At 35.7% G+C, this 14,389-nt stretch overlaps 1 protein-coding gene across 2 annotated transcripts in view; it reads right to left on the reverse strand.

Annotated features, from left to right (window-relative positions):
- The window catches only part of LOC131592163 (acyl-CoA synthetase short-chain family member 3, mitochondrial-like), a 65,530-nt gene that overhangs the window by 871 nt on the left and 50,270 nt on the right, over positions 1-14,389 (reverse strand). For both annotated transcript variants that reach the window (XM_058863480.1, XM_058863479.1), the window contains 4 exons: positions 6,053-6,134; positions 4,956-5,078; positions 446-545; positions 190-365 (listed from right to left, as the gene is read on the reverse strand). In XM_058863480.1, the coding sequence (XP_058719463.1) occupies positions 190-365; positions 446-545; positions 4,956-5,078; positions 6,053-6,134 (481 nt within the window). The remainder of the gene's footprint in view (positions 1-189; positions 366-445; positions 546-4,955; positions 5,079-6,052; positions 6,135-14,389) is intronic.

Consider the following 14,389-nt stretch of genomic DNA (forward strand, 5'->3'; position numbering starts at 1 on the left):
TCAAGAAAAAGGTATCTGTAAAGCTTTGGAACATGAAATTCTTTTGGATAATTTGCAACAGAAATAAAACAAAGTACTACCTGAAGTCATGAACCAGTTGCGGAACAGTCAAGAGAATCAAAACCACCATGTTGTACCTTTGGATGTGCATGTGTACCTAATTTATTGAAGCAAACATCTCTAACTTACCTTGTACGGCTTTCCACTGATGAGTGCAGAAAGAGCAGAACGTGGAATCTTGCCAGAGCGTGTTTTTGGTAGCTGTGTCACAAACATCCCCTTCTGGAAAGCTGCTACTGGACCAATGTTGGTCCGAACCCGCTCAACAATCTCTTTCAAAATCTTACTCTCTTGTGTCTTTACACCTAGTGAAGAAGGTAAAATCCTTTATCTCTTCTGAGACTTTTGCAAGTGTTAGTGACATCAGTTATCAGTGAGTTCTCACCTTGTCTCAGTACACACAGTGCAAATGGAACATGTCCTTTTAGAGGATCCTCCTGGCCCACAACAGCACAGTCTGCCACAGCGGGATGGAAGAGGATACACTGAGGGATGGAAAAGAAAACAACTGAAATAATAATAGATAAAATTTTAGTCAAAAAAATGGTATGGTATGAACAAAAAACTTTTTAGACTTCTTATATTTTAACAGCAAAAGGTCAGTGCATACACCTCAGGATTCCAACTACATGTGTTGAAGACGTACATGTATGCATATTTTCATATATACTCATGTATACTTTTCAAACAAATGGAAGAAATAAAAGCTTTAGCAGCACAAAATAGAAATATTGAACAAACCACAGGTAATTTCCTTACAGCTTTGTGAGAGTATAACATCTTTGGTTTTGTTAGTGAGATCTCTGCTGGAACAAATAACATTTGTCTAACATGTGTAACATGGGACTTAAATGCAGGGAGTAAGGACCAAAACCACAGAAACACTCTTACTACAGACTTACAGCATCCTACTGGTTCATTTTTCTCTGACTCTTATTTTTTCATTCTTTGTTGCTGTAAAAACATACTTTCTACCAAGGCCAAATACATGTGCAGGCACAGCTTGCAGCCAGCCTAGGTCAGCTCACTCTCTCGGAAACATTAGGTTTCAGCATCCTGTGATAAAGAAGGGAATTAAAGCAGAGCCTCATCACATTGATAACATGTATCAAACTCTTTTTTAGGTTAAAAAAATAGTAAGCTTCCAATTAGCCAGCTGAAAAACAGTCACCAAGATGTCTCAGTACATACCAAGACGGACAAAGCTGGCTTTAAGATGCCAGTAGTTGTGAATCCTCTTCCAAAGCAACTGGCTCTTTTCACTGTGCCTTGGGGCATTTTGCTGTCAACAATGCCTTCAGCACTTTTCAGTCCTCTGGATTCGACCACAAGGAGGACCTAACTTGACCCTACACAGAAACCACATAATGTGATTATGCTTGTAATTTATCTGTGCGTACAAGGGCTATGTGCTTGCTAAAAAAACTGAACTTCACATACTGTGTTGCCAAAATCAAAGGCAGTGGGATGACTAAGTTTTAGGAATAAAGGCACCTTTTGGTTGTTTTTATTAAGCAGGAATACCATAATGGCATTAGCAGTAGCTAATACAGTGGTGTGAGAATGAGAAAGGAAAAAAACCTGAAAGACTGGAAAGCTGAATCACTGTTGTTCCAATTAACAAAAGGGAGGCTCTTGTATGCCCTGTTTATGAAACTGATGGGGGAAGGAACAATTCAAAGGGTCCACGATAAGACATCTTCAAAACAGATTTCACCATCCTTAGGCTTTATAGTGAAAACAGGAAGGAGAAACTGACTCCATGTGTCACGGTCAGTACAACATACACCAAGTAGTTTTTAGCAAAATAAATCCACTCAATATGTTTCTAACCCACTTTGTCAGAAGCTACTCATTTCACAAACTATGATCCTAGAAATGTCCCATGCCAGAAAAAAGGCAAATGGAAAACACTGACCTAACAGTACATGCATGCTCTATCAAAGTACAGAAGCGTGACCATTTATGCACAGCTTTTGAAACTATATTATTTTTAATTATAATTTATATTAATTTTTATAATAATATATACATATATATATATAATTTGTATTTTAATTTTAATTAGATAGAATGTGGACAAGCTAAATATAAAAGAGTGCACTGGGCTTATCCCAGAATCAGAAGGGCAGAAGAGACTGCTTCAAAAAGCTGAATATACACAAATGCATTTAAATTCAGGTGCAGCCTACTTTGTCCAAAAGTTATTGTATCTACACTGACAAATCATATAGGAATTAATCTTATGCAAGTCCAAATCCCTACAGGCTTTCAATGCATCACATACATTTAATGCACTTTGGTCACTTACAGGCCAGAACCTCAGTAATGTATTCCATTTCCTGCTATAAATTTCCATTTTTTCCTGCTCTGTCTTCTTGACTACAAAAACCTGACAGGCATATATAACCAAAAAATCCAAAAAGGCAAAAACAGGAAAGAAAAAGACAATGAATTATGGAAAGTTGACTATTAAGTCAACAAGCACAGTAAATACAGGATTTCCACAGGAATACAGAAAAAAGATTTACAGTAAACTGCCATTACCATCAAATATAATTACCTACCAGGCATCAACAAGCCTCCTAAGATGGAGACTTAAATGTTGCCAGATTGTTTTGTTGTACTTTGGTTTTGTCATTCCAGTCTGTCACTTATTCATAAGTCTTATGCATAACTGGAATAGTGTAGTTATTGTAGCATTTTTCTTCAGACTATCCAAAGTTCTATTAATATGTCTTTGACTTTTCAAATGCTAACTTCAAATTACTGAAATTAGTAATTAGTGAATACTAATTTTATAATTATCAAACTTTGTTAAACAACTGAAAAGAAGAACAGAAACAGTACTAGACATTTAAAAATTGTTTAAAGTAATAAAAAACTTGAGGAAGTGAAATGGTTTTTCTTAGTATGATTACTGGGCACAAGGATGGATGGCTAATGCGGCAGCAGACAGAAACACCAGCGGATCAGGGAAAAGGGATTTCTCATGATAAATTCCTCAGTTCTCAGTTTCAAGTCTGTTGCCTCAGATAGTCAAGATTTGGTTAAGCTGTGGGTTTGTTTTTTCTTTCAGGAAGGGTCAAGAAGGAACACTACAGATTTACAGACCAAAGACAGGGGTGGATCAACACACAAGATGAGGTTCCCATAATGGCCACCACTCACTGACTGGCCAAGTAAACTGTAACATTTGCTGCATTGCAGTAAACATGGAGCTCCAATAGTATTAACAGATACATTAGACAAAGGAACTTACTGTGTGGAACATAACAGAGCTAAAACACTTAGTCAAAGCACTAAGGAAAAACTTGTTAAACTTGTAATGCAGCTATAATGTAAATGTAGATAACATACTTGCTCAGCAAGGTGACTGTCAATTACTTAATGATCCTATGGACCTCTAATTCTGTATTTACTGATCTTACTGAGGAGCTAATTGTGGTCTTCTTAACACTTTCCCATTTAACCAGCAATTTGCTGTGCATGCATTAACATCACTGTTGGTTTCTAGCTTTATTCAAAAGGTGAATAGAAAAGCTTCTAGAATATCACAGCAATGAAACATCATGTTTCTAGGGGAAAGACCTAATGAGCAGGGAGAAAAAACAGAGATACTGAGAAGCTCAGTATGATGGATCCAAAGGTAATACAGCAGAGAAAGTGATTCAATTCATCATTTGTTACAGCAGCTTCAGACTCTGAAGCAAAGAAAATGCCCAGCTCGGCCCGTGAGTAGTAGAGCAGTAAGGGATGGGGATGAGATTCCTGCTGTGCTTTAGTAAGGGAACACAAAAAACTACTTCTAAGGAAAAGAGGTTTAAGCAGACTGAAAGTACCTTTATATCTCCATAGACCCAAGTCAGGACAGCAGCTATTTCAGCTCCCTGGCTGACCAATCCTTGATGGATTAATGTTTATGTGAACTCATTCACTTCTGTGTAATCAGAATTTCTTCTATTCTCTTCTAAGTTTTCTAGCCATCAAAATAAAATAGTCACTAGACTAACAGACATTATAAAACAAAAAATGACTCACAGATTAGTTTCTGATTCAGTGAACAGTTAAATGAAGAGTTCTTAAAAGCCTATTTTTCTCTTGTACATGCTCAGCACACCTTTTCCTATACTCCCTGAATAAGCAATTGATATGTCATCAGGGAAATTTGTAACTGGCAATCAATCATAGTGACTCCAGAAAGGTGAGTGAACAATGATATAAAATTCAGACACTATTATGAACTTGACTATTTTCAACTTTTTGGAGTTGCATGGGTATTACACTAATGACTTTCAATTTAACAGCAGGGTCTTTTACAGAAATTTTCATTGTTCATTTAGCACTGCTCATACAATAAGAGACAAAACAGCTGTCAAAAAATGATGAAGTCTTCCAATCAAGAAAAAACACTAAATGTGAATGTCTGAAAAAAAAAAAAATATCAGCCAACACTGATCATTGCATTTTAGGAAAAAGGTTTCTACTCCTAAGTAACTACAGTAGCTAGTAAAACTACTTGTCACACTGACACTACACTATCCTAATGTATTCCTAAATAAATACATTATTTGAGCAAAAAGGTATGCTTCCCACTCTGCCCCTTAACTCCACCTTCAAATACCAAATTATGCCTGCCTTACAAATCCCATGGTACAAAATGCTTATTATTGACTAAATTTGTTATGTTTCTGGAAAGCATCTTAATAGGAAGAACCTGAAACAGAAATGTTTTGGTTAAAAGTACAAATGTGGAAATGCAAACAAAACAAGCAGAAAGAAAATGAGAGATCTTTCTGTGTGAGATTTTGAGATGTGATGAAATATGGGATTTTCAGTCTCAGCTTGCTTTATTCATCTTTCACTCTTGTATTTTGTTGTCAGGCAATGCTAACCTCTTCAATCGCACCTGCTGAAATTCTGTGTCCAGCAACATTGATCACATCATCAGCTCGAGACAGTACATATAGATAGCCATCCTCATCCATATAACCAGCATCCATAGTATCATAATATCCCTAAATACAACACAATGAAAAATAAAGTCAGAAAGATTCATAAATTTACCATGAAACGCAAAAATATAAAAAAAAAATAGACCTGTTTCAAATTATGTAAGCTTTTGATGCTTGAAAGATTTATTTCTGTAATATTTGTCACTGTTTTTTTATCGTATTATCCTGTGCAGCTCCTTTTCCAGAAAGGGAAAGGTTTTGTTGTCTTTATTGATACAGAACAGAAAAAAATAGATAAATCCTGACATTTTCCAACTCTGCTTACTTTGATCCCTGACAGCTTGGAGAAGGATGTTGCCCGGATCTACACAAGGAGAACGGAATAGCTGCAATATAATGACAGCTGTCAAACTGCTCCTAAAGATTACTGTTTGCTGTACCCAAACATACGCTGTCACCATGATGCAATTGCACACTAAAAATAATTTGTGTGACAACTCAATCATTTACTTTCATTGAGCCAAATCTTCTATTTTCAACATTTGTATAGGGCAAATCTACCTATTTGCAAGGAACACAGTAAACCAGTCCTCGGACAGTTCATCTGACAAGGAAACATAACTAATGCAGCAAAGACCCTCCAGTGTATTCAGATGCACAGTGGACCAGTGTTTATTTTGGAGCGGTACCAAGTTAGCATGGCTTCAGGCCAACAGGAGGAGTGCATTTGAAGCTGTGCTAGTGCAAGGTTGCTGGTTTACATCTTAGATTAAATGACATGAAATGACTTTTTGGCTCAAAAGCTTATGGTGTACTTCTGTTTCAGATCTTAAAAAAACAACAGCATGCCCAAGAGCTGAAATTATAGGTGAAAAAGGATTTTTTTTATATATTTTTATATATATATATATATATAACCAAAGATCTCCACTGAAATTATGACAACTTATCATAAACTGTTTCCCAGGTTAAATCTATTATCATTTCAGTTTTGAAGTATTACCAGAAGCTTAAATAATTGATTTCATAATTCTTACTGGAAATTTTTGGAAATATAACTTCTGAAATGTTTCTTGATTTTCCCAAAGGCCTGAGAATGCTCCAGGAGGCAAAGGCAACCTTAAATTGAAAAGAGCAGAGAGAAGTAAGAAAAGCAGATATAACAAATACAACTCATGCTTTCCATTAATACTCTGTTTTCAGATAAATAGTCATTGTCTACACAATCAGAAAATAGTTCAGCTTAAAAATATGCTCATAACTAATAAAAAAATCTATATATTATTGTCATCAAAGGTATATAGCTCTGCATGGTATCCAGACCTTACCTTTTACATAATACAAGCACCTCAGTAAAATAATATTCAGTCTATTAAACACTATACTCTGTACTATAAATACATTAACAGCATTTATCTTTTAACATTTCTAAAAATTAAGTATCTCTCCAAAATTTGCACATACACACTATGATACAGGCAACTGCATTATTACAGGTGTCTCTTTCTCTAACAGCCATATACACCCACACGTGCATAGATGAATTATCAGACACACAGATCTTTAGTTTCTGTAAAAAGATAAAACTCAAAGGACTCCAGTCATGAGAATCTGGATAAAAAATGCTTTTCTGTTTAAACTGTGCATAACATTATTGGTAATACTGGAGAAGTTCTGTGAAAGTATATTGATACAAGCCACTAATAGAGCTTTCTAAAATAACTGTACTTAGAGCTGCAATATTCTGGATTGCTTTATTAGTTGAGTTTTGAATACATATTAAACACCCCTTCTTCAGTCAATGACATGGGCATGAGAAAATATGGGACACTTCACATACGTATCTGTCAGGAGAGAAGCTGCAGAAGCTTCAGCTAAAAAAGTGCTTGTTTCTTCATAGCTCTGACAGGGCACACACAGATTTCTTTAACTGCCTGAGAGATACATATCCAGGCATATCAAGAAAAGTTTTATGAAGTTTGCCCCTAATAACAGAGAGAGAATTATCATGTAAACAAACATATTTATTTAGATAAAATCATAAATGCACCATACAGATTTTACTAGCATATGTCTGCATTGCTAACTAGCAAATATTTAGCCAGAAGTATTTTATTTTCTGCTGATAGTATCCCTGTGACACTAAAAGGCAACATCTCTAGCAGTGAAGCAGTTCTCTGTAGCATAGCAATTCTGGTGTCATTACAAGTCTCCTATGATGGTCAGTCACAAGAACAGGTGCCACCAGCTCTGTGACATGTACATTTCTAGCACTATATTTACAAAAAGAATAGTTTTATATATACCCATATATATAGAGAGAGAGAGAGGCAAACACACTAAAAAAATCCTAGCTATGGTAAAAAGAGTAAAACTACATTTAAAAGGTCATATCATCCAGTAGTGATTTGAATGCCTGATTTTCTACAATCCTTGTTTTTTCAGCTTAATTCAGGTCAGCTAGCATAATAGAATATATGACTATAAATATTACTGTTTTTTATCTGAGGGTTCTGGTTCAACACATCCCATATATCACATTCCTCGAAAGTACAGTTAAGGTATGGCCAGAAATGCCAAGACACTTCCCAGTAGTTACCCAGGGTTCAGGAGGGCAGGTTGACTTCTGCCCATCTGGAAGAAATTCACTGCCCTATTTTAAGCCTTTCAAGCTTAATAAGTGTCTCTGGGATATAAAAACATGACCTGTGGAGTGTTTGCCTTGGAAAAAAACATAAGAAAAACAATATATTGATCCTAGTGTTTGTGTATGCCTGTGTTTAAAAAAAAACAAACATATGCCTATGTTTATTGCTTTTGTTTAGATTCAAGTAAAGCCACCAGAGAATGGCAGTTACTATGGTTGTTGCCTGGTTGCTAATAGCACAGCAATTCATAACAGCCTCAGTCATTGCAAATTTTGCACTTTAAATTTATTTAACAGTCTGAAACACTTTCATGATGGTAGAGAAAGAACAATTCATATTGATGAAGTCCCTAATTTCCCCACAGCTCTTTTCAGTACTTTGCAGTTAGTCACTGAATAGAAAAAAAAAGCAGTTTTACTGCTGAAATTAGAAAAGCATTTACCTCTCTGTCATTGTTTAAAAATCTAAACAGAAGTGTGGAATATATCACCAAAAATACAACTCTCACTTCTACTATTTGGTATTCTTGTCCTTGTTGGGATTTCTTTTTTCCAGTGGGGAGACCAGGGGTGTCTCAGGTTCTAGTTTGATGGGGTTTTTTTTGCTTATTTCTTGGGGTTTTTAAGGAAAATTGTATTGATAAACACATACATGGAGCATAATTTGTGAGTCTGTGGAAACCAGACTGCTAAATAAGTGGTTACCACAGGCATCTCTACAGCATATATCACAGCACAATACAGACAACATCTGAAAATGTGCTTCCGTGGCTCTCTGTGAAAGTTCACTTGCAGTTAGAACCCCACTCATCCACTAAGCAAAAAGTGAATTCCTTCTTCCATGTGTCAATCTTTCAGGTACAGTAATTCCAGAGCAATGGGCACATACAATTCTTTAATGAAAGCACCTTTCTTGGCATCATGACTGAGTAGAATTTCTAGGTTCTGTGCAAATACAAATTAATAAAGGTAGAATTCAGCTTGCCAGAACATACTTATGTGTATTGAAATTTTGTCAGGACATCAGAATTAAAACGTCCAGAGCCAAACATACCTCCAAACCACTGCTGTCAGTGGGAATGCTGCCATAAATTCCAAAGGGAGCAGAACTGGATCATAATTACATGCAATGAGCCAGAAGAGAGAAAATGAGACTGTCCAAAAATAACAGCAACCTGAAAATAGACATCTCTTGTTTTCATCAACCCCTCCATAAAAAAGAAAGGAACATTTTGAGATGTTTGATTTGGGTCTTTTTGCCCTAGAAAATGTAATATACACCCACAATAACTCAGCATTTACAAACTGTTGCCTCTTTGTCTGAAAACTGAATTAATACTCAAGATCTTTCAGTGATATTTTTACTACTAAGAGATTATTGACCAAAAATGCCAGGTATGCATAAGTAAGCATGACTGCCCCTCAGATAGTCCTGCTTTCCTTTGACAAGATACAGGATCACAGAAGGCCAAGACGGGAGTAGGTTCCTTTATTACCATTTTCACAACATACAAAGAAGTTGCTTTGCTTGGTTTCTCTTTTGGACATATTTACTGTATTTCTGTAGCTATCTGTTACCAGCACAGTAACAGGAGTACAAATTATTCTATTCTCCAATTACTCCAGTCAAAGTAAGATTAAAATTGTTGAAGTACAAGAATACAGATCCAGGCCTATTTCTCATTTAAAGACTGAATGCATTTAAAACAACATCAGGGAAATCAGGCAACCTTTGTAAATTAATGATTTACATCATATGGGCTCATTTAAAGAAGAATCATTCTGGTTACATTTTACAATGATAAGCTGGTAATTTCATTATAAATTGGGAAGACAAGATGTATGAGCTTGACAGTACCACAAAAAAAACCTCTGAAGTACTTTAACTGCTTTCTGGTACAGAATTTTAAATGGAAATCATTATTTGCTTTTTTAAGCATTGTTTTACAGTTCATTTATTTTTTATACAATGGTGGTAGACCTTTCACAGAACAGTCCACCTTTAGCTTAGCCCAAGAAATCTGACTCCCACATAGCACATCTTTTCAGAATGCCACTCATCAAAATGGTGTAAGATTCCTTGTTAATGGAAGTAAGCAATTACAGACAGAGAACTCAAAAGATAATTTGCACAGAAAAGCAGATTTCTGAAATTAAATAAAAAATTACTGGAGATGTTACCTTGCTGGAATTCAGAAAAGATATCCTTTTATTTTATGGTAGGCAATGATACTCAGAGGCTATTCATTACAGCCAGTCAAAGCAAATATAAGCCATTGTTAAATGAGCTTGGGTTTCCGAATGGAACAAAATAATCTTGACTGGCAGCTATAATTATTAGTCAGCATTTATGTAGTGTTGTGAACAAACGTCATTCTTATAAAAATTTTTTATTGCAATTTTGAAAGGCATCTGGAAGCTTTTTCAGACTCTAGTAACAACATCACAGGAAAAAGAGTGGAGAAGAATAGAGGATCTTGAACATTCATCAGTATGCGTGAAAGATTACTTTAGTTAGCTGAAAGGGGTCAAAAAAGTAGTTGATCTCAGTGTGGATTTTGCTGCAGTGGGAAAAGAGAAAAAGCCATAAAAAACTAGTGAAAATGCTTGGAAAAAATTTCAAAGTAAGGGAAGTTCAAATGATATTTACATGTAGTCAGCCAGAGATCTGCTAGAAAAAACATCTTTGGACAAATTGCTCTCACATTGGAAGACCTACTCATTGTTTTATCTGTAAAGGGAAAAGACAAAGCTGATAAACATGCAAAAGGCTGTTACAAAGATAAATCTTTTGCACAGGTTCTTTATTTAAACTGACCTTCCATATAACAAGCTGAAAGATGCCATCTACTAAATCCTGCCTCAACCCCACAACTTTTGGTTAAAATAGATATCCAGGTTAGACCTAAAAATATCAAAGTAAACCACCATACTCCCAAGATTTTATTCCAATGTCTTAATACCTTCACTGCTAAAACAGTGTTTTATTTCTCATCTGAATGGATCTAGCTTCAGCTTCAAATTTCTTTATGCTAAATAGCCATCTCTCAGAGATTATTTTGTCCTCTGAGTATTTCCTGGCCTTGAAGAAGTCAGTATTTGACTGATCTTGGGTAAATGACATACCACAGGTTTTCGTACCACACAGATTTCAGCACTCAGATCACTGTCATTCATATTTTCCCCAATATCAAGTCACTTTCTCATTAGCCTTTTGAAATACAGACAGAAGAACCAAGCCTAATGCATCAATGGATGTACTAACATCACATCCACAGACAGTAACACTGGCTCCTCCTCAGTTTCCCTACCTAATAACAATCATACTGTCTGCTTAGCTACACTAGCAGCTGCCTTTGATTGAAAGATCCTGTGTATCCAGAGGCTTATCTACTGTAACATAAAAAGCTCCTTTGGAAGTCACTGCATTCTAGGGTCCTTCATCTTACAGAGCTATACAATTTTCACATTACCTAGCTGTATAGCCCTTGCTTACAAGAACATATTGTCTCCTTTTCTTCCTGGGCAGTGGGGGAGCACAGAGCTGTGACTTTTCCCGTGGGTGTATCCCAGTTGGAATGCCCAAATGTTCACTCATCAAGTCTTACAAGATCTTACTTCAGTTTTTTTTAATGAAATACCAAGGTACTACAATGCACTGCAAAAGACTGCATCCTTTTCTTTCCCTTTTCTTTTCTTTAAGCTCTCTTGGTTAGCATTCTATTGAGCATTATGTTTATATTCCTGACTCCAGGTTTCTTCATCCTTCCAAACAGACACTGACTTTCTTTTTAACGCATCATAAGAAATGTTGTGTGAGTCAGCTTTTTATTGAACATTTATTTGCTCACTAAATACTGTAAAAATATTGAACACATTGACATAAACAGGAAAACTGTCAATGGGTTGCTTACTTTGAATAACACCTTTTCCACTAAAGGATATTCACTCTAAGGTATTTGCTTTGGAAGTACGGTCATTTTTCTCTTTGACTTACTCATAATGTATAATCATAAAAAGCTGTGAATTTATCATTACTATTTCTTTATAAATATTTACTATTTAAAATTTATCATTAATAAATACTTTTGAATGTATTTTAGTTTTTACAGCACTGTACATAAAGTTTTGCATGATTGTACTAGATACAATGGAGTGGGTCATCATTTGAAAAATTCTTTTAGAACATTTTGATTTTTCTTCCTCTTCCTTCACTAATTCCAAATCCACAAAAAAAAAAAAAAAAAAAATCACAACTTTAGTAGTTTATAGAGCCTCTCAGCCACTTTTCTTAAATGCAATTAAACCAGTGCAACTAAACCATTTCAGAATCACTGTATGATGTAACTACATTGTCTCACCTCCTGCTGAATATGAAACATACTAATGTGATTCCATGCAGTGGAGATCTCTAAAGCAAAATTGTAAATACTTACCCTGCAAAACTCCATTATGATGGTACAAAATTAACTATACAAACTCTAGAGGAAGTCTAACTAGGGTCTAGCAGCAAACTTACTGGCAGTCACTACTCTCTGGAAAAAATGAGCACAATGCAAACATAGTCCTGTTGTGGGTGAATATAAAGAATAACGCTAGCTAGTGCTGATGACTGCTTCAAAAAAATAAACATAATGGGTTTGTGATATTTTCAATGTACAAGATGAAAACTGGAATTTACATGGGATTTCCCTTTGTTAATGTTCCTTATAACAACAGACAACCTAGAAAATTCTTATGGCTAATCAAAATTACATATATACATACATATCTTCAAGTGTGCATGAATTACAGGCAGGCCAGAACAATGCAAGCAGAAGTGTGTTACTAAACCAGATTTGTCTTGTTAAATGAAGTGGAGGTCACTGCTGCTGTCATTTTCACTTCAGAATAAATTCTCAGAATCTTTTATGTCTGAAAAAATCTAGCTCAGAAATACATATAAATTTAAAAACAATCCATACAAGTCCACCCTCACCTCATCTGCAGTCACCTTTATTTTCTTCTGTATCACAAATGTTGTGACACTGCTTTCAATCACTTTATCCTGAAAGACTTGTGAAATCAGAAATATTATTGAATTGTCCAGATAAACTAGTATATATGAGAGGTTTTTATCCAAGAATAATCTGTCCAAAGAGCAGAGATGATTGTTATATGGGAAAAAAAAAATCAGAACAGGTATCAGCTGGCAGAAAAGTAAAGAACATACTTGTGACAGCAAGTTGGAGTAATTGGATGTAAGAACTACCTTTCCAGAGTATCTGACTCCTGCAGGATGAAATTAAAATTTAAAGTTCTGCTGTAAGAATAGATATTTTAAATACTGTACTTAGTAAAACTGCAGGCCTCAAGCAGCCCCACAGTCTTTACCAGGAGTTAGTCTGGGATAAAAACAACCAAGAGCAGCAGTTTCCCACTTCTGCACAGCTGGCATTGTAAGCAGTGCATGGCCACTCTCCTCTCCAAGAAACACTGAAGAATATTTCTTAACTCACCTATGCTACAGGTGAAGCAAACCCCTGAATTTTTTCATATTTTCACTGCTAAGTGTATGATAGAATAATAGTCAGAACTATCCTGAGTCCCCCATTTTCTTCCAGCTGCAGGGGGACATGCTCTGGGCTGACAAACAAACACTGCTGGTAACAAGGACCATCCCCACTATTTTAAAGGGTCTGTACATGCAGAAGATTGATGAAGAGAGAAATGGTTTCTTTGAAGGAGGACTTAATGAAACCTTGCTTTAATCAAAAAATGCAATAAACATAGACATGATAAAATAATATGTGCAATTACATTTTCTTGAGTGATACATGGCAAAAAAAAAAATACAAAAAAACTCCCCCTTTTCATTATCAATTTATCTGATTGCAGTAAAAGTCATGCTGAGCAAGATAAAACAAAACAAATGAAACAACAAATCAATATATTGACACATTTGTAATCCCTCGAGAAAACATCTACATGTGGGGCAACATTAGGGAAGCTAAATTCTGGCTAGAAGAGATAGACATTAACCCCAAACAGAATCTTCTAATATGGCAATACCACTCCTGACAGGCACTTAAAAATGTATGCACACATATTCCAACATTACCTGTTAGTTTATCTTTCAACTTTTTTAGCAGAGTTGCTAAAGATGGAGTTCATTCTACTCCTCTTTTGATAGGTAAGACTAAGCACCTACCCTAAGCCAACTGTGCCACTCCTGCAGGCACTGGAGAGACACGAACACATCTGGAAGGTGATTTACTCCATCCTAGTTAAATAACTAGGCATGACTAATATAGTAAATAATAATAAGTCATTTGAATATCTAAGCACCTAGGATCAATTTTCTTACAAAATACCTTTTATCTCTCTGTTGATTACAAGCCTGTGTTTTATCATGGCTTCAGGCACTACAGAGGTGGGAGCTTTGAAAGACAACTTTCCCCCCTGAGCTGGGTTACTGATACTGTGAACCAAAGTCTATAAAAATTTGGGGCAATTTTAAGTATTTTTGCTTGGTAATGTAATGAATGCACATACTCAACAGTGGAGTGAATGCACAATCTCATATGTGTCACAAGAAAACTACTCCTCAATATGGGTCTGCTGACTCAGGGGAGTTAAACCTAGGTGTCTGTGTCCTGGTGGCTTAGCTGAAGATGCCGAGAATAAGGCAGGGTATAGACTTCATCCTGAAAACACACATCTGCCTCACACCGTACAATAAATCATG

This window comes from Poecile atricapillus, chromosome W (assembly GCF_030490865.1).
Source record: "Poecile atricapillus isolate bPoeAtr1 chromosome W, bPoeAtr1.hap1, whole genome shotgun sequence".
NCBI classification, from domain to species: Eukaryota; Metazoa; Chordata; class Aves; order Passeriformes; family Paridae; genus Poecile; species Poecile atricapillus.